The sequence below is a fragment of the Homalodisca vitripennis genome, chromosome 1 (assembly GCF_021130785.1).
Source record: "Homalodisca vitripennis isolate AUS2020 chromosome 1, UT_GWSS_2.1, whole genome shotgun sequence".
In the NCBI taxonomy this organism is placed as follows: domain Eukaryota; kingdom Metazoa; phylum Arthropoda; class Insecta; order Hemiptera; family Cicadellidae; genus Homalodisca; species Homalodisca vitripennis.
In genome coordinates this window covers 45329005-45348457 of record NC_060207.1, presented here as the reverse complement: position 1 = coordinate 45348457, position 19453 = coordinate 45329005, and the positions used below count along the sequence as shown (strand labels likewise).

General features: G+C 32.3%; 1 protein-coding gene across 1 annotated transcript in view; it reads right to left on the bottom strand.

Moving 5' to 3' along the window:
• The window catches only part of LOC124360597, a 61847-nt gene extending 51833 nt beyond the window's left edge, over positions 1–10014 (bottom strand). Inside the window, exons 1-3 of the mRNA XM_046814346.1 lie at positions 9884–10014; positions 3995–4173; positions 3728–3864 (exon numbers count right to left, since the gene is read on the bottom strand). Of these exons, the coding sequence (XP_046670302.1) occupies positions 3728–3864; positions 3995–4173; positions 9884–10008 (441 nt within the window). The 5' untranslated portion in view covers positions 10009–10014. The remainder of the gene's footprint in view (positions 1–3727; positions 3865–3994; positions 4174–9883) is intronic.
• Between the last annotated feature and the right edge of the window lie 9439 nt (positions 10015–19453).

Below are 19453 nucleotides of genomic sequence, written 5' to 3'. Positions count from 1 at the left end.
TTGTCTTCATAAGCTTACGTGTGAACTACTAAATTTCAACTTTCTTCTTAGAAATGTGTGTGACTTGTCTATGGAAGGATTTAATTTGTTGCACAAGATTTATTGTAGAGGGTTTATTTCCTGGCATCATTATACTCTTTTCTTTTAAGTATTACTGTTGTCAAAACCCAAAGACTTGGGATTCATTTTTTAAGTACAACAGTTTACTTGTTGTGATTTATTAAGGGCTCGACAGGTCCTTCTTAAAATCGTGTAGTTGTCTTTCAGTGTGATAACTCTTGATAGATAGATCTTCGAGTCTTTCTATTGGGCTAAAATATATCTCAACCACAAGTTTGGGGTCAAGAGCTTAAAAGGCAGCAAAAATTAAAGTCAGGGAAATTAACTAATTCAGGAAAAATTTAGAGCCAGTTTGTTGATTACTTACATTCTTGCAAGTCCGTTGAAACTCCGTTGATTGGCTCTATTTGTATTATAATATAAAATTAAACTTGTCTTCATAATACTACAGAAATCTGTTATTAATACACTATTTAAATGTAATGAATAAGGAGTATTAAATGTAAAATGAATAAGGAGAATTATTAGATATTTAAATAAATGTTTAATGAAAAGTATTGTTTTATTATATAGGTTTTTTATTCAGCCTACACTGTGTTATCTGCAGGCTTGTTAAAAGGCGCTGACGCCAAACCTATGTACAGATACGCACTGCGGATATAGAGAACCTCAAGTTTTGAAGGCGCTCAGTTAACGTCCCACCATTTACTTATATGTTTTGTGTTTATCTCATGAAGTCTTAATCAGTGCTACAATACGCTGTAATATGAATAATAACAAAATACAGAAGTCAGAAATTTTGATAGTGGATCCAACAACATAATATAACAAATAAAACATTAAATACTCATGACAACACTGATGTGGCCAATAATAATTGTCCATTATTTGAAATTATACAAACGAAACACTTTTAGTTCTAAAAACTAGCGTTTATCAAATGAACATATATTTAGAATAAAACTGCTCTCCCAATGAGTGGATGCATTATAAAATCTGTTATCCAATAGAAGTAGAAATATTAAACTCTATACATAAATCTGAAAATTATATTCTGAAAATCAGAATAAACACAAAATGTGTTGTTTATTTTTGGACTTTGTTATTAAATCAAACTCTATATGTGTAGAGTACTGTCTAATACATAAAAGAGATTACATAGGGAAAAGAAACAACGACAAATAAACATTAATATAAATGCTTATAGATGTCAATGCATTTGTAAGTTTGACAAACCTTACTTTCAAGTGTCCATAATATCTGTGAAATTGATTTTTATCGTATGAGGTAAACATGGCTAGTTTTTCAATTATTGTCTAGTTGCTGAAATCCCATTTAAAAAATTCATTTACCGACTATAACAATTAGTACATTGACAATAATTGCAGCTTTTTATCAAGTCAGATGCGATAGGCTAGAAAACCCAACACGACAGAAACTTTTAGAGGTCAGAAGCTCTCGAAGGAAGCACTCACAATATGAGCTCTCAAATGTTGGGAGTTTTCGTATGCCATAAGCTAGCTGTCAGTGAACATACGGCTAAAGAAGCCGCTGATTTCAATAGGGTAGAATATGCCAGAGGTAGAACATTACTTTCAGCCATAAAGCACAGAGACTGTGAGCTCCTTTCAAGAGATTTTAAAAGCTTTAAGCTGTTACCTGGAAGTTCTATAGTCTAGAAGCTACCAAGAAGCTTCCGTAGCCGTGGAGCGTCTAACTGCAAAAAGCTTATACCGTAAAAATTTAAATTTTTTTTTTTAGCCATGTATATTTCTTCCTGAATACTTAATTTTCAAATATTATGATTTTTAATGAACATAATGCATTATAGAGAAACAAAACTGCAAGTTGTATTAATTTCAGTAAATGTTCTAAAACAGCTGTGACCCTGATATTTAAAAAATATATTTTACGATAAATCAATTGCACCAACGTAGTCGAGCAGAAAAATATCAAAATAAATACATAACAGAGATACTAGGAGAAATTGCAAAGAGAAAATAAACCTATTTTGAAAATGACAAAACCTATTCTGATAATTGTATTCACGCAAATTCTTCACATTTATTTATATTTTAAATTTTTGACTCTGCCATGTCTCCATATCTTTGAAACAACCTTATATTGTTTGTCTAAATGTGCCTTAACCAGAGGACGAAACATACATGAATATGAGACAAGAGGCAGAGATAACTATCGTTCGGGAATGCACCGAACGGTGGTTTATGAACATTTACCTTCGCAGGCAGGTGTTCATTTTATAAACAGATTTCCAAACAAAATTAAAAATGCCTCAACGCCCAAGGTGCTAAAAACTCGTACCAAACTCTGCCTGGCGTCAAACGCTTTCTACAGTGTTGATGAGTTTCTGACATTCAGCTGGGATACCACGCGATGAGGAAACTGACTCCAACGCCGAAAGTGGGCGTAGTTTGGCATGGCATGAATGGGGAGTGAATGTTTGAATATTGTAAGTTTGAATGTGGCCTTAATGTGGGAGGAATGAAAATTATATATGAAAATTGACGTTTGCTATGCAATGTATATTGTTAACTGCAATAAACGATTTGATTTGATTTACAAAGACATACCTATGAAAAAATCTCTACTCTCAGTTCCTTGTTTAGGCCGTTACATCGGGTCAACGTGTTTTATCCTATCCTGGATGATATTAGATCATCACCATTAACTTGCCACTTACATTAGTGACTTTATTATCATACCTCTTATATTTGAAATATGAGATCAACTTCATCAATTATATGAGTACAATATATTGGACATCATGTTCCATGTTTGCAAACTCGTGTTTTACGATAATTTCTTTAGTTTTTCCGAACGAATTTTAACTGGTTATACGTGATACCTCCAGAGTACCAAATATTGAAACAGATCAACCCTATACAATACCATACTACTAAAAGTTATAATGTATAGTAAAAGCAATGTGATTTAGACTGTAAATCTTTGCTCATGAAAATGTTAGCTTGGTGCTACTTTTATGTATAATTATTAAAATAGATCTCTAATTTTTGTGTGTTTTTTTAATTCTTTACAAAAATATTTTTGTTAATGAAATATTCTAAAATACAAACATTTTAAATATTTGTAAATGTTTATAATATTTACTAAAAAAGTACATTTTAAAATTTTTATCCTGTATAATACAAGTAAACCATGGCAAATTCCTACAAAATAGATGACCATATCATATAGGGTAGTTGAGAAAACCGGCACCAAATTTTTCTTTTCTTTTGAGAGCCCTTACATTTATAATTTTTATCAACTTTTCAGCTTTCTTTTATTTTTTCCAAACGGTTTGCTTTGAGCTTTACAGCAGCTTTTACAAGATTCTTTCCGGACTACAAGCCTAGTTGTTATACTGTTTGTACGTTACATTTGAAGCTATAAATAATTGTACAAACTGCAGTATAAACTCCATACATTTGTATGAGTAAGGTAACAAAGACTTGTTTAGGTATGACAGAGTATATAAAAATATCATTTAATAGCACATTAAGGGTTTTAAGAGCAAAGGAATAAACATTTTATAAACTAAAGAAAAGATAAAGTAAGCTGTATGCAGAGACACATAAAGACAATTATTTCATTTCTCAAAGTATTATATATAAAAATGTAAAACTACTTGTTTCAGAGAATTGCTTACCTCCTCTTCCTCAGTATCCATGGACAACTGTTTAGCTTTATAGAGTGCTTCCAACCTGTCATACTCATCTCTCAGGTTCCAGATCTCCCGCCGCAGCCGATCATTCTCCAAACGAAGCTTTTTGATGTCACTGTGTCCTAGAAGTACAAGCTTTATAGCCATTAGATGTTAAAGAATACAATTAAAGAAATGCTACAGTCTATATTTGAATATTCATTGAATCCGTTAGGACATTTAGATACTGGTATCTGACTCAAGCTGACAAACCTTTCTCGACTTCTGCGTTGATGTTGATGGTCCGCAGTCGCAACTCCTCGTTCTCGTAGATCATGCCACGAGAAGAGTTGCGGTCCAACACTCGGTTGGGCTTGACGTTCACGTCTCTCCGACGTGCCCGCAGCATGGACGACGTCCCGGGCGCCATCGAGCTGCGGTCGATAATCACACTGCAACATAGCGCGAGATCTTTTATTGTTTTGTTACAAGAATAATCATAGTAGGTAGTTTTTTTTATTTGATAAGGGAGATTTCTCGGAGGATGTAATCCAGCATGTGTTCTATAACCAAGAGCTATAATCATTAGTTGTGGAATTAGTGATGAGTCATTAATTCTTCAACTTCCCGATATCACAGAAGGTTTAAATTTTGCACACCTATGACTTATGACTAAATCGATAAACATTTTCATAAATATCAAACATCTAGAGGAACAATATTTTGTTTTTCAACTTCTTGAAGTCCTAAAAAGATGAAATTTAACACACACGTGTCTTATGCTCCCAACAGACAACTTGTCATGAAGTTGAAAAGACAACGCAGAGAGGTTGAAATAGAATTGATATCCCTAAAAGCACTATATTTTACTCTTCAAGCTTCTCGATATTTAGGACATCAAAATATACGAAGAGAAAGATAAAATTTGATACACACGTTTATCCTGACTTGAAAATAAAATTAAAACATTTTTATAAAGATAAAGTAAAGGGTTTAAAAAGCGTTACAACTCCTAGAAAACTACATTCAAGTTTTTAAACTTCCCGATGTCCTTGAATGATGTAATTTACTCGCGGTTTAACGACTCATGAGTCAATGTAAAGATTTTTCATGAAGATCAACTGACTGAAATAGGGTTGAAACCACTAGAATAACAAACTAAATTTTGTTTATCACTTTCCCGATTTCCTACAAAGATAAATTAGAAACACAAGTGTATATGAATGCTGCACACTACAGGTACTGGAAATACCTTAAACCGGAAGTAGATGACGATGGTGGGAAGTACACACTTTTTCACCGCAAAAGTTTCACCGAGAACAGGGCTAGCGTTAGCGTTACGGCAACAGACTTAAACAGGAAGTCAGTCAAAATACAAGGAAGTAGACAATATTCAAGTGCATTAGGCTTCTCAGATCGTGATTGTAAATATTGTTTGATTCGTGAAGAAAACTAACATGACGTGTGAAGTATAAAGGATTCACACCACCAATGCTTCTTCACGCGCTAATCCTGAAGTAAGAACCACTGCCAGTTCTCCTGAACCTCTTAACAACGAACATTGAAATAATAAATACCTTAATCATGTCTACTTCCTATTCAAAATTACTATAGTACTATAGTACTAATTACTATAGTAAATATCATATTACATCATAAGTGCTCTCTCTAAGATTACTGCGGACTTCGTGTTTCTTAACTCTGCTCTAAAATAGTTCAAGTGTTATTTAAATTGTTGGAGCTATTCATTCAAATATTATAGTTGTAAAAAATAATTTTTATATTTAATTTGCAATCTTAAAGACTATACTCCAACTCCAAAAGATTCTTCTTTAAACAACTCCCAATGATCTTCACTTATTTCCAAGAATATTTATTATGCAATTTAAAAAAAATATTCCCAGGACGTATTGAATAACAGATTCAATAAGAAATCGCGTGTAAAGCTGCGAGTAACTGCTAGTTACTAAATGTTTACATAAAGTAGAATCAACAATTTTTTTTTTTTTTCAAATTGACTTGTTAATCTACACAATTAACATACCAAACTATTCTAGTTAATACAATGTTCCTTGTAAAATATTAAATATAAAAAAATCTTTTTCACTCGTAATTAATTTATCAAACTCGATTGTTGCTCTTGTATTTTTTTAAAACTTTGTTAATATTTATACACATGTATTTTTTATGAAGATGTTTTATTGTTAGAAAAAATATAAAGAATTTACAAAAAAGTCCTTACGTTTTGCTAGATATTATATATTTATATTTAAGTACCTGCAATTTCTTAAAGTGAGCGGTAGATGGGGATATTAATAAATAATCTTAAATTTATTTCACTTACGCAAAAAATACACATTTTATTTTTTTCATCAAAACAATTAAATTACCTTTCCTTGTTAGGAAAGATAACCTTTTTTAATTGTATGTACATCTTATACACATATATCAACCGTACATTATACATATTAAGCATTTAAAAATGATAGCTAACTATAGACATTTGTTATATACTATAACCATAATATATGTTATTCTCTAACACAATTAATTCTCTAATATAGACCAATCTATTAATTTACTGTAGTTGAGTATTGAACTATATCGAAAAAAATATTTCGATGAGAATGTGTCTGGTTCCAGTTTAATTTATTTCAAATAATATTAAAGCCTTTATATTGTCGAAATAAAGTGATGAAAAATCCAAAAAATGTCTAATATAATATAAAGCAAGGAGGAAAGCCATTAGCTTAATAATTACGAGATCAAGGAGAAAAAGATAATATTTACTCTTATTTCATACGAGTAGTGATCATAAACATTTTAAATATAATCAACTCATTTTAATTATTATATAATAGTATTTAAAAGCTATAGCCATGTTATTAACTGAATAAGATACACTTAATTAACAAGAATACACCTTCGAACAATTTTCTTAAAATTATGATTAAATAAGTATTTATTGCAATATAAAAGTTGTTATGCATAATATGTACCTTACATATAAGTAAAGGTGAAGCAATATTTAAACATTTACAAGCATTTATGTTAGTTAATAACATAATACACAAAGAATCCATTAAAATTGCAATTTTGAATGAATGAACAAATCTTGTAAAATTAGGAATTAACATGCAGTGAAAACATAGAAAATGTTAAAATACATAACAACACAAATGTAATAAGAGTTTATAAACAAAATTGAGAAAAATAAACTACCGATTCATATAAATGAACTCTCCTTTAAACCTAAGAACTAATTGGATTGAACCCTTGGAACCTAACTGATTGCGCTGTTTTCAGTTTTTATCTTTACCAATAACATGGTTGCTCCTTATCCACCTAATAGTATCCTGAACTTTGACTATCGGTGAAGTGAACATTATGCATTGTTTTTCAGTAGGAACTACAATATTCAATATTTGTTTGGGGAAGTGGAGTTTTAATTATTATATCAAATTTTTTGTAACAGTTCACTTCTGTTATGGTCAGTTTCAACGAATTATTTTATGAAAAGACACATAAACAAGCTATACAACTACTATTGCACACAAAAGTGTGTATGTTGTTTAGTTCCAAATCAGCACTGAAAATTAATCACAACACAATGCCACAATCCCTGAAACAAAGTGACGTTTAGGGTGATATAAAAAGCTTCACCCCTGGATATCGCCTCCCCTCGGCAAGGCTTTAACGGTGTGTTTACAAGAGTGGAAGCAACTTTTGGTATGGAAGTAAATTTCAAGCTCCACCATGGGAATTGTTAAACAACAGTAAAATAATTTTCCCTCCACCCCAACTTCGGTTGAAATTTTGTCTCCTTGTGTTAGATAATTGAATTACGTTTTACTGCAATGCGACGATATGTTTATACATGAGTTTTAAGACACATTTTACAATTAAATTTTTTAGTAAATTATTTTAGTAAATAATGATTATATGATTATTTAAGTTGATGATTCGGTTGTTTCTTTCATATACACTTTACTTCACACACTCTTTATCATTTCAACATTCCAAAGCATCCAGTCATATCTTCAGAGTCTTCAAGTATACATGTGAGTGTGGGGCGAATCGTCTACACGCTGCTAGCACCACTAGAACACCACTCTCACACTGATTTATGCGGAATCAGGTTGTTAAAAGTGAAAACTCACCATTGACATCTATTCAGTGAGATTAATGAATGTGTTCCCTAAGGAACCCTTATAGGCATTTTCGCCCAATTAGTTCTACATTTCACGAAATGTGAATAAGTATTACATTCACCTTAGCTGTACAAATTCTTTGTTAACTTGTCTTGGTTTAGTGTTTTTTTTTCATGAAGTAACCTTACCATTTTTGCATTGAATAAATAAATGAAAATAATATAAATATTTATATTATTTTATAAACTACATTTAGTACTTTTCTTAAGTTAAATGATAATTGTGTGAGTTGAACATTTACAATTTTTTGTGTAGTAGTTGTAAGAAACTTGGCATTTATTCAAATTTTCTAAAACACTTTGTAGAAAAGTTAATATTATTTTCTCTATTCATTCGTTTAAAACATTTTCCATCTCAATGAGAAACATACGAATAAATATCTAAGCACAAATGCGTGATTTTGCTAAATATTGTATCAATTTCATGATATGGAAGCAAGTTGCAATAAAGTAAATACAGTAATAAGGAAATTAGTCATAAGTTTTCATGATATAAGAGACCAATGGTTAAAACCAACAACCATTTAAAATATTGGCTTCTTACATTAATTTAAATTGATTATTAGAAATAGGTTTAAAAATTTAAAACATTATTTTTTTTTGCGAACATTTATAAATGAAATATGTATGATTTTGAAACGTAAAATTAAAATGTTTCGGATGCTTTGATCTGATAAAAACAAATATCTAAGAAAAAACAATGTTTAGTATAATTTTTGTGTAGTTTTGATTAAACAAAATTATGTAGCTTATTTTGTGCTTAGGATATTTTTACCATGTGTACAGTATGAGATTTTTACATCTGCATAATGTGTGAGTTGGAAATAATGTTAAAAGGTAAACTTATAAAGTACAAATTACGATTATGTTTGTGTATTACATTAAACTATACATTCTACCACATACAGCATGGAGTAAACAAACATATACAGCATAGAAGATTATTAGCGTAATAGAATTACTCTTTGAGATCTTGGGAGGGAATTTAATGAGGAATGAAGTACGCACAACATAGGTAGCCAACATTGTTTAAAGCAGTTGAGGTTAGAGTTTATTGAAGTACGGACATTAACTGAATTGATCAAAGTGTCACAAAGGTTTTATTCGAAACTATATGAGTGTGAAAGTTTAGTATATTTCTTAAGTTAAATGATAAACTACATTTGTGTTCTCGATCGATTCCATGAATAAGGTTTACTTGCAATGTGGATTTTTACGTCACGGTAAAGGTTTATACATAGTGTAATCTGAGAAGAAATAAAGCATCAAATCCCAAAAGATACTATTAGAATATAAATAGTATAGTCCATTTGATTATATTTCATTGTAGCCGTTTTTACACGTTTCTTTAACGATATGGTGTTGCGGTGGTTTTTCAGTTGGGACACATAACCTTTTTCATAGACTTTAAGATACCATTCCTGATGGCAGAAAAAATAGAAAAACATTTTGGATCATTCCATGTATGTGTTTTGTTGCTTGCATTTTTCAGGGGTATCTTAAAATTGGAGCAAAAAAATGGTTGAAGGTGAGAATAAGAATATGTAACATAGAATATAAAATATTTAATTTCTTTAAACGATATTTCTTACATTAAATTTCACTAAAAATGTAATTTCCTTAGGTCATGAATCATTAAAAAAAACATGGCAATCCCTTGCTATAACATATTGTAAAAATTCAAATTTTTATCTTCAGCCACTTTTATTTGCACCTGGTTAAGAATCCCTTGATCTAAATGCCTGTAATTCCCCGTGGAGTGACAATACATTATTTTTATATTTATTTCGTGTTTAGGAAACATTGCATCATCGTATAGATGTTCAATAGATTAGTTAGTTAGTTATTTAAAAGATACGTTTTTGAATGGTTATATTTAGAATTTAATAAAAAGTGAGTATGTGTTTGCCTGTGTGGGCCTGGTGTTAGTGTGTTGTATGTGGAAGCCTTACGTGGTAGTGAAGTAAGAACGGGACCGAAGATACTCCGAGCTGCAGCTGCAGCAGTCTCTCCTGCGCCTAGACCTCCAGCTGTAGTCCTGCCAGTCGAACTCACCCCACAGGCTGCGAGTTTCCATCCACTACCAACACACCACAGACTACACTCTACACAGTCACACAGAACACTTCTCTTACCTCACACAGTGGGCGTACGATGGTGCTCAAATAACGCAAGTCATTTGTTACGATCATACCATAAGAAAGACAACATTTCATTCTTACTTGATCTGAAATCCGGATCCATGAACAATAAACAGTATCAGTATGAGCGGAAATGTTTGATTGTTGAAGTACAACTAAAATTAATCAAAAACTGAATTTTTGCACGCTGTATAATATTCCAACGATCTGATGAACACATACCAAGCATAAATTAAAAGACAAATATTACAAATTGCGTTTAATGAAATATATCCATAATGAAATATATGACTTTTTATTTGGCTATAAAGAGGTTTCCGAACAAAGGTGTCACATAGGTTTTACTTTGCCAACTGTTATCGCAGTCATATGCAAATTAAAATATGATGTGCCCAGATTATTAATTGCCTAACACGCCCAGATTACCATGATGAACATTTGGGCTGGTTTACAACTGCCAGGGCAAAATCCGACGATGCCTTCCTTACACATCTGGACTACTCAATCAGGGGTGGTGCATAAACAAACAGCAAATGTTATATTGACCTTAAAGGATAACTTGGTTGATAGACCTACTTTCCTGCGGAAGAAAGCAGTTGAATGGGTTAAAGGCTTCATTAACCTTAAATTTGAAGCCCTTCCGTGCTCACTTTAACCGCTATAGTCTGGTCTGTTGCTCTGTAATGAGGCTATTCTTCTATGACGTTGGTATGCGTCAAGTAGTGTCAACTATTCCTTCTCCTGGTGGCTATACACAGAGATCTCGGCAGAAGATGACACCAGTCTCCTCTTAACGTTACCAATAATCTTAATCACCCTGTCCACTACGGAAGGCACGTAGAAGACTTTTAGATTTAAGTCCAATTGAAGTTTTCTCAGCTTCTCGTTACAGGAAACAAAACATTGCCAGATGCAATCATCGTATGTAGTAAAAGAACAATTTGATATCCGTTAGGCCCATTCGTAAATTTTAAAACAACTACCTTGGCTATTGTTGTGTTTACATGTTACGTGCAACATCTCGTGAAATAACCGAAACTCTTTGTTCTAAACAGTGGTGAAGGTGAGTACAGAGAGACCAACTAAATATGTGCTAGACTGGGATTTGGTCATATTACTATGTTGTAGTTGGTAATATTCCTGTATCTACTAATACAATCAAATAATTCTTGCATTTTTAAAGCTTTAGTTTAATCATTACATATACAAGCCATTTATGAACAGCTGCCAATTCTGGCTGGATGTCTGTCTGAGGAGTGTATTTACATGTAAGAGTTTCTTCTATGTGCTTGATTTAGCAATCCCTGAACACTCGTGCGGGGGTCCTTATTCAGCCCCTTGACCGTGTCCATGTCCTGATTTATCACCCCTTCGATTCTATTTGCAATGGTCACGGGTTCGCTGCTTTCGCTTTTCTTTTATCTTTTGTTATTCCTTCCATTACTGTAAATATTCCTTTCCACAACGTCCAAGACTTATGAGTACATTACGTAACAGTTTAGTTCATTAAATTGAATTTTATAGTAATGTTTAAATACACTTGTATTAATCCTTAATACACTAAGCACTGTCGTTGCTGTCTACAGTACACTTTTATCCCTCAAAATACTTGTCATTTTCCAGTTTCATTTGAAACTCTGAGATCTAATCATATTTTCCATAAAAAGATTAATTTGGACTCTAGCGAGAATTCTAAAACAAAAATAGCCAGATCAGCCTTTTGTACCAACGAACATTTAATTTTTATTTTTATATATTAAATCGCAGATAAATGATCCATTAGCTTAGTCGAGTAAATTGCACTGACATAAGATTTATGTTTTTTAAATACATTTCTTTTCATGTATTTCAGTATTTTACAGCTAGCAACAATATATAAATCAATATATTATTTATGTTATTTAGCTACGATATAAATAGTGCTAATAAATTACTCAAATAGTGCTCTGATTACGACACACAAGTTTTTCTTTAATGCCACTGGTTATATCACTTGCGGATCTCTTCTTATCACTTTTATATCTACCAAATGTTACTTTTTTATGGTTTCCGATATTGAAAACATATATGCGGCTAAACAATATCGTGCCAATTGACTCGTTTTTATTAGTTATACTATCCATATAGAAATTTATATAACGAATCTATCCATAAAGAATTGATATTTTAAATACACACATAAAAAAATAATCATAATTAAATAACTGAAATCAAAATACGGAGATATGATGGCCCTAGGTAATTCAGAAGTTACAAAATATATTTTTATAATTAATAAAACATTACTTAGGAATACACTGATCCTCGAATCGCAGTGTTTTATTTTCGTAATATCAATTATGGAAAATATCCGAAACATTAGTGTTAAACACACTGAATAAGCACCCCCTTGAAATCGGAAGGTAGTAATTCAGCGTCTTGATCGTGTCCATGCGCTGAATAAGGTACTGGAGTGGCAGGAAGAAGATATTTCGGACCAAAATAAATAGTTTTCAAGTTTGACCGAACTAGACATTGTGAAACAAAACGAAAAAGTGTTTCCAAATCGTTACAACCACCAAATTCTGTAAAATGCGCTCCTTCTGTTATGCTTAAACGTATTTTCCAACTAGAGTTTAACTGCAGAACCAAAACACCGGTAGTGCAATGTTCTGGGTACGTGCCGTATTGTATAGCAGGCTATATATAGCTTTGATTGTCTAAACCGCTAACAATGCCGAACATGAATAGTCGCGGGTTATGACTGTTTACTTCACTCCATACAGAAGTACTGCCAGTCAGCACTGTGATATAAATAAATGGAGATCCAGCGCTGTGAAGTTAAATAAAACAAAGATCAACCTTACTTTATACGCTAAGTATGTGCGCATCAACAATTATATTGTTTGCTAACTAAATGAGAGGTGTCTCATCATTTTAAAACTACTCATAATACTTACTAATGTTTAAATTAACATCTTAAAATTAAATACTACAATACTAGCACGGTTGACGATCAATTTATTTCTTAGAGGATATTCCTTTATCGAATCCAGGAAAAAATGTGGTTGCCTGCTTAAAAATGCAAATTTTCTTACGCTTTTACATTATAACATTTATATAGTAAAACTAAAACCCTCTTTCTTTGAATTCATACTTAACATGTTTTACTTGGTTCAGTCTCAGCACCTCTGAAAGCATCAACCGTTATTAGAAGGTTCAGTTCATCGGAAGTGTGAAGCGTCAAGTTAATGAGGATGGACACACAGCAGAGGCCACGTGACCTGACTACCCCAGGTACCGACTGTCCTGTATTGCACGTAACCACACCGCAACCCCTCTACCTCCACCCCTGCACAAAGCGTCACATCCCTCTCTTGTCTCTATTGTTTTGTTTCCACTTTCATTGTTTTCCGCCACTTCAGAGAAGCAATATGTCTTTGACTACTTTCCTCTAAAAGCCTCTTGACTCGTTATTGCTGGGACAAAGGACACATTTTTTATGTTCTTGACTTATATAAAACATGTTGCTTCCATTTGCTAGAATTTATCATACCTTCCTCCAGTTTTGTGAATAATGGATAAAGGAACGACATTATCAGGATGGAAATGACTATTTATACCGTATTAATAAATAATAAATTTAATTATTTATTTTGTCAATTTACTCCAAGATCAGTTAAGTGTCACAGTCGCACTTAAGTGTCATTGAGGTTCGAAGTGAAGTTTGTCATTTCCCTGACTCATTTCCCCGACATATGATCACAATTACGGCCAAGCTGGAACACGGTCTGAATTTTACAAAGCAATCGACTAGCATTTGGCTTTGTTGTGTAAGATAAGGTGAATTTAGGCGAAAACCACTGGCAAGATGAAGATGAAAATTGAATTCAATACAAACAACCATTCCGATCACAGCATTCAATTAGGTTATATCCTAACAATCTTACATTAATTTTGTCTCTAATCTTCAACAATAAATGTATACCCGTATGTTTATAAAAACCCGAATCATACATTGATATGCCTAAACATATCTTCAAAAAAGTAAATTTACTTTCGTCTTACGTGACATTTATGGATAAGGGAATGTTTAAAAATTACAATTTTCAATAGCTTTATAATAATTCGTCATAAGCAAACAGGTATAACATATCTCCTTATTTCTTTATATAATAAGATATGCTCGTATACTTGAAGATACAACTGGTTTCCATGCACTGCACTATTTAATATTTTCAATGCAAATTGATGGATGAACGTTACCTTATTTACGACGATCGCGTTTCGACTGGTAGGATATCAGAACAGAAAATGGTCTACAGCGGAGATTGGACACGACTATAGTAAAAAAAACAGCAGAGCCACCACCCCACGAACCGAGGATAGTTGTACCAGCAGTCGAAAATGCATTAGTCGTAAATAAGGCAACGTTCATCCATTCAGTACCGTAGAGAAAATTATTTAATACACTATATCAAGGAAAAATTGGTAGCCTTGATATTGTTTTGACAAAAAATCACTACATTGTATAAAAAAATTCTACACTGAAATTCCATGACACTTGTACATACTTAAATATTCCCTTTAATCTAATATATCGCTACATGCTATATACTAACATTAATTTAAAGAACTGAACATTATGCTCGTAGTTAAATTATATAACAAAATAAGTATAATACATAATAATAGTAAAATATTTGTATGTACTGTAATCTAATTACAATTTGCTCATACCCCATATAACTCCCAGTCGTTAAAATAAATAAAGTCATACAGATAAATTTAATTTACTTACTAATATATAAATCTAAAATAAAATTAATGTCACAAAAATAAATATGTTTAGAGAAAAATAGCCAACTTTATGCTGTGCTATTAGGATATGTCATAAGTCTTTATTCTCTTTAATTTGTCCACATGTCTCTGTATGTTTCTTGTAATTTCTGATGAAACCAATAGAATGACAAATTGGTGGCATCCCGACGTGGTAAGGCATGATTGTAGAAACCGCAGTTGTGAGTGATAAACATTGTTTTGCCAATACACTCAATTAAAAGGTAAATATTGACCTTATTACTAGGAATAAACGATCAATACATTCAAACAAATTACGGCCTATATTAATAATTAGAAATTGATCAAACTTGGTATCCGGTTAGGTAATAGGTTTTGCCTTTAAAAGTCTGTAAATTTCTTTGAACCCAAAGTTTGATCTATGTTAAAAATTTAGTATTGGCTATGGATCGATTGAATGATAATAGGATACATGCTATGCTGGGTTGTCAAGTTATTTGTAAAAGAATAGTTATTTAAAAGAATTTTGTAAAAGTTATGTTTTAAGAATTGAAAACCATCCTCATGTTCAGGAGCCTACAAGATACAATGTTAAGCTAACACAAATATGGCAATTAAATCACCAACAGAACAAGTTGTGCATTAACAGACCCACGTATATGTGCTTTGTGTAAATCCGTTAATTACTTTAAAAAAATGACAGGCTCTTGAAGTTTTAAAAATAATATATCTAAAAAGTTGACAGGATATACAAAAAGATTACTAGAGTACACATTTTTATTTTGTTTCTTTCAAATCCAACAACACTTTACAGTATGTGTAGAACCGGATATAAGATAACGAACTAATTAGTATTTGTTGATAAAATATAAAATCGAATTTAACAGTTTGTAACGCCCTTTCTTGTATTATACCTCTATGATCTGATTGCCTTCAATTAATGTTAGCTGCGACATTGTGTTATTATGTTTTTACAACTTTTTGTTGACAACTAATTAGTATTTGGTAAACCAATCATCACGTGTTATAACTGCATAATACCTGATTTAAACGATTCCTTCTTTAATTTACAGTAAGATCTAGTGGTAAAATTTACGCTGGTAATATTTTACTCCTTGCTGTGGCAATTTGGATCACTAAAAAAGTCTGTATTAAAAAACATCTGGGTTATATTTGGACAGAGATAATTCCTTAAAATATTAGGTGAGAGTTCAAGAACACCTAATATTTTGAAATATTTTAACGGCCCAAATTTAAATGTAGATTTGTAAACGGATATAACAAAACAGCATACTATATAATAATACTGAATTACCAATACCAATCGGGTATACAGTATAAATTTCATTACCATATTGGTAACAGGAAGTGGGAAAGGTTCAGACGAACAGAACGTGAACTGTCTGCATAATGGTATACACAAAAAGTCACGTGACCAGAATTCTCCAGGTATTGACTGCCAGTATTATACGTAGGCTTATCCCTGCAGAGCAGTGTCATTCCTCTTTTGTGTTTTGTTTCCGGTTTCATTGTTTCCGCCATTTCCAAGACGTAATATGTCTTTAAGTACTTTCCTCTTAACGCTTTATTGCTGAAACAAGAAATACTTCTTTCAACGTCACGATTTATATCGAACACTTTTTACCAGTTTGAGACATTTAGACACAGAGAAGAGATAATACGAAAGTTTAAAATATAAATGGATGTACCTTGATATGGACCAAAATTTAAATATCCATTCGAAATGCTTTCATATGGAAGAATATTTTCCCATGTTTTACAACGGCTATATCTTACGACTATGACAATTATTTGGCGATGAATATATTTGAACAGTTTAAGTTGGAATTCAGGTAGATATTGTAGAAATATTCCTATTGCAATTATCTCATGGAGTTTCAGAGAGATTAAACCATTTTAGCCGATCATGGCCATCATAACAAAATCCCAAAGAAGTCGTAATCCGAACATTTATAAACAAAGGTAAATTTATAATATATGCATAAATTAGATGTATGGATATCAAATTTGCCATTATGGTGATTTTTGAATGGGTTCTGTGACCATGATCGATGAAAATGCAAAACAATCTCTCGGAATTTCCTACAAACGGAGCTTTTCTCTCTGTATTTGTTTATACTGATAGTAACATATGACTCTTATAGGAGGTTTCTTAGACTAATTAAAGTTCATAAAAATATATTTTTGTTATTCACATTTTTTACCTTTTACATCTTACTAGGAAAACCAAAGCTACACTTCATGATACACACATATGCCATAAAAATGAAGCTTCTTTCGGGCACAGTCTCTTACATGATAGGTGTCTCATGTAAAAAAACGATATTTGAACGAAATTTAAAGCCTATAAAACCGCTCTCGATCGTCGAAACATGCAGAAGAGAAAAAGAAAAGAATTACATTTTTCCTACCTGCTCTCAGCGGACATTGATTACAATCAGCCAAAAAACATATGAGTCGGTATACATGTATTTACCACCAATACATACAAATATGTCTATAATACATATTTTAGGAGTTTTTATTATACTTTTCAGTACGTTTAATTCTTCATTTCTTACTTAATTTATGTCTTCATAACCTCCAATTCAAAAGTAAGACTTGTTTTATAAAAGGTCTCAACAATTCGGGTGGCTTCTGTCCAAAGATTGAAATTTTGTAAAAATGATTTTAAAATTAACCAAAAACAAATAAAAAAGGAAACAAAGGCTTCTGATAGATAAATGTGTTTAAAAAATAATTTTTGTCTAAAGTGGGTGAAATGCAATATTTTGTTTCTTAATTTGAATTTTAAAATATCCAATAATCTCAGATTATAGAGTAATGAATACTCACACAAATTGAAGGGTTTTTTTAATTAGTTGTTGGCTACTCATAGTGCTTAAAAATTTAGCTCTTTAAGTAATTTTAAATTTTAGACCGAGTACAACGAGGTAATAGTACCAGACAACACATTTCGCGTAAGGTTTCTCTAAAGCCATCACATAGGTCATTTCCATCTTGAGATGGTATGTGAACAGGCGGACAGACAGACAATCACATAGCAAATAAATGTTTACACTTCCCCTGTCGACAAGAGAAGCCTACTGAGTGACGCACGGCCAATTCCCGTGGTTGGACATGCACCATCATCGACTTTGATATTATCTATGTAGAAATGAAGTTCTATGCACAGTTTGAAGTCTAGAATGCATTTTGTTCTCGAGATATCCTGACAGTATAAGGAGATATTAGAGACCTTTACCTGTCTCTTGAGCGATAGGGTTTGCTAACACAGCTAACTGCTAAGTGGTTATATTAAATAGAATCATATAACGTACTTGTAGGCCCAAATATTGTAATGTTTTCCTGCTGAACAAAAAAATGGCGCCCCACACGGGGTGTGATTTGGCAAAGAAGCAAAACGGACACATTTTCCATGACTTTTCCCCACATGAGGTGATAAAATTCAGCCTAAAAATAGACCAGGAAGGAGTGCAGGCGGAAACGGATGTGCTGGGGCCATTAAACAAGCAAGATCGTGATGTTTCCATGTCTATTTGGGGTGGAGAGCCGCAATGGGCGCTAGGCCAGAGGCGCTTCGCGGCACGGCATTAAAGACTTGATATAGCGATCTCAGTACTGTATATTTCACCACGTGATTGTGCCGGTAAATATTTGTATCTGTATTGGCTGACAGGTGGGGTGTTTAGCGTCTTTTGCACTTCATGAGCTCCTTCAACAGAATTGCTGCAACAGGTGTAAACAGTATGCTTGCAATATTCAAACAAGTTAGGCCAAAGTTAGGCTACTATACTCGGGACTGGTAAAACTGCACAAGGTTTCTATTTATAAGTGGAAAGACGTATTCAGTTTTATTTATAAGTGAGTTGTGAATTTAAAAAAAAAATACTTTGAAGGAAGAAACACTTTACAATATTTTCCTAGGCGTCTATTTCAGTCTTTTCGTATGGTAAATGTAAGTTCTGCCACACATCTGCTACCGTTCTTTATTGACTCCACCCATCACAGAAGCCTTGACTGGCTAGACTGTGACGGGTGGTCATATCCGCTAAAGATCTGGTTAAACTTGAGAGACTACGGCTTCGCTAACAAGACAGTATACCCATGATTGAGATCCCACATAAACCTCGTAAATCAGAGTTTTACACATACTCTATGGAAAATTGATGTAAGACATTTTCTACAGTTTTTTAATCCTTAAAAAATTGAGAAGTGATACTTATGACGGTCATTTCCTGTACTGTACCTAAGTAGTTTATAAATGAATTGATTGTCTATAATAATGTACTTAAGTAATGAAGTTTTCAATCACAGTCAGTTCCTCATATGTGTATTTTTTAAGATTTAAAATTTCACACGTATTATTTAAACAATTGAATCTTTATATCCTTTGTCCTAATTCTCTAGCTTCCTTCAGTAAAGAAATTCAATAAATATTAATTTTAATGAGAGTAGAAGCAAAATTTACGTTCATTGATCTAAATCGAAAATGATTTTTAAACAATGTATAATTGTTTAACGATTTTCTTTTCAAGTCAAGTTAACCTGCTCTATAAACTTTTTTTAGATTATTTTTAA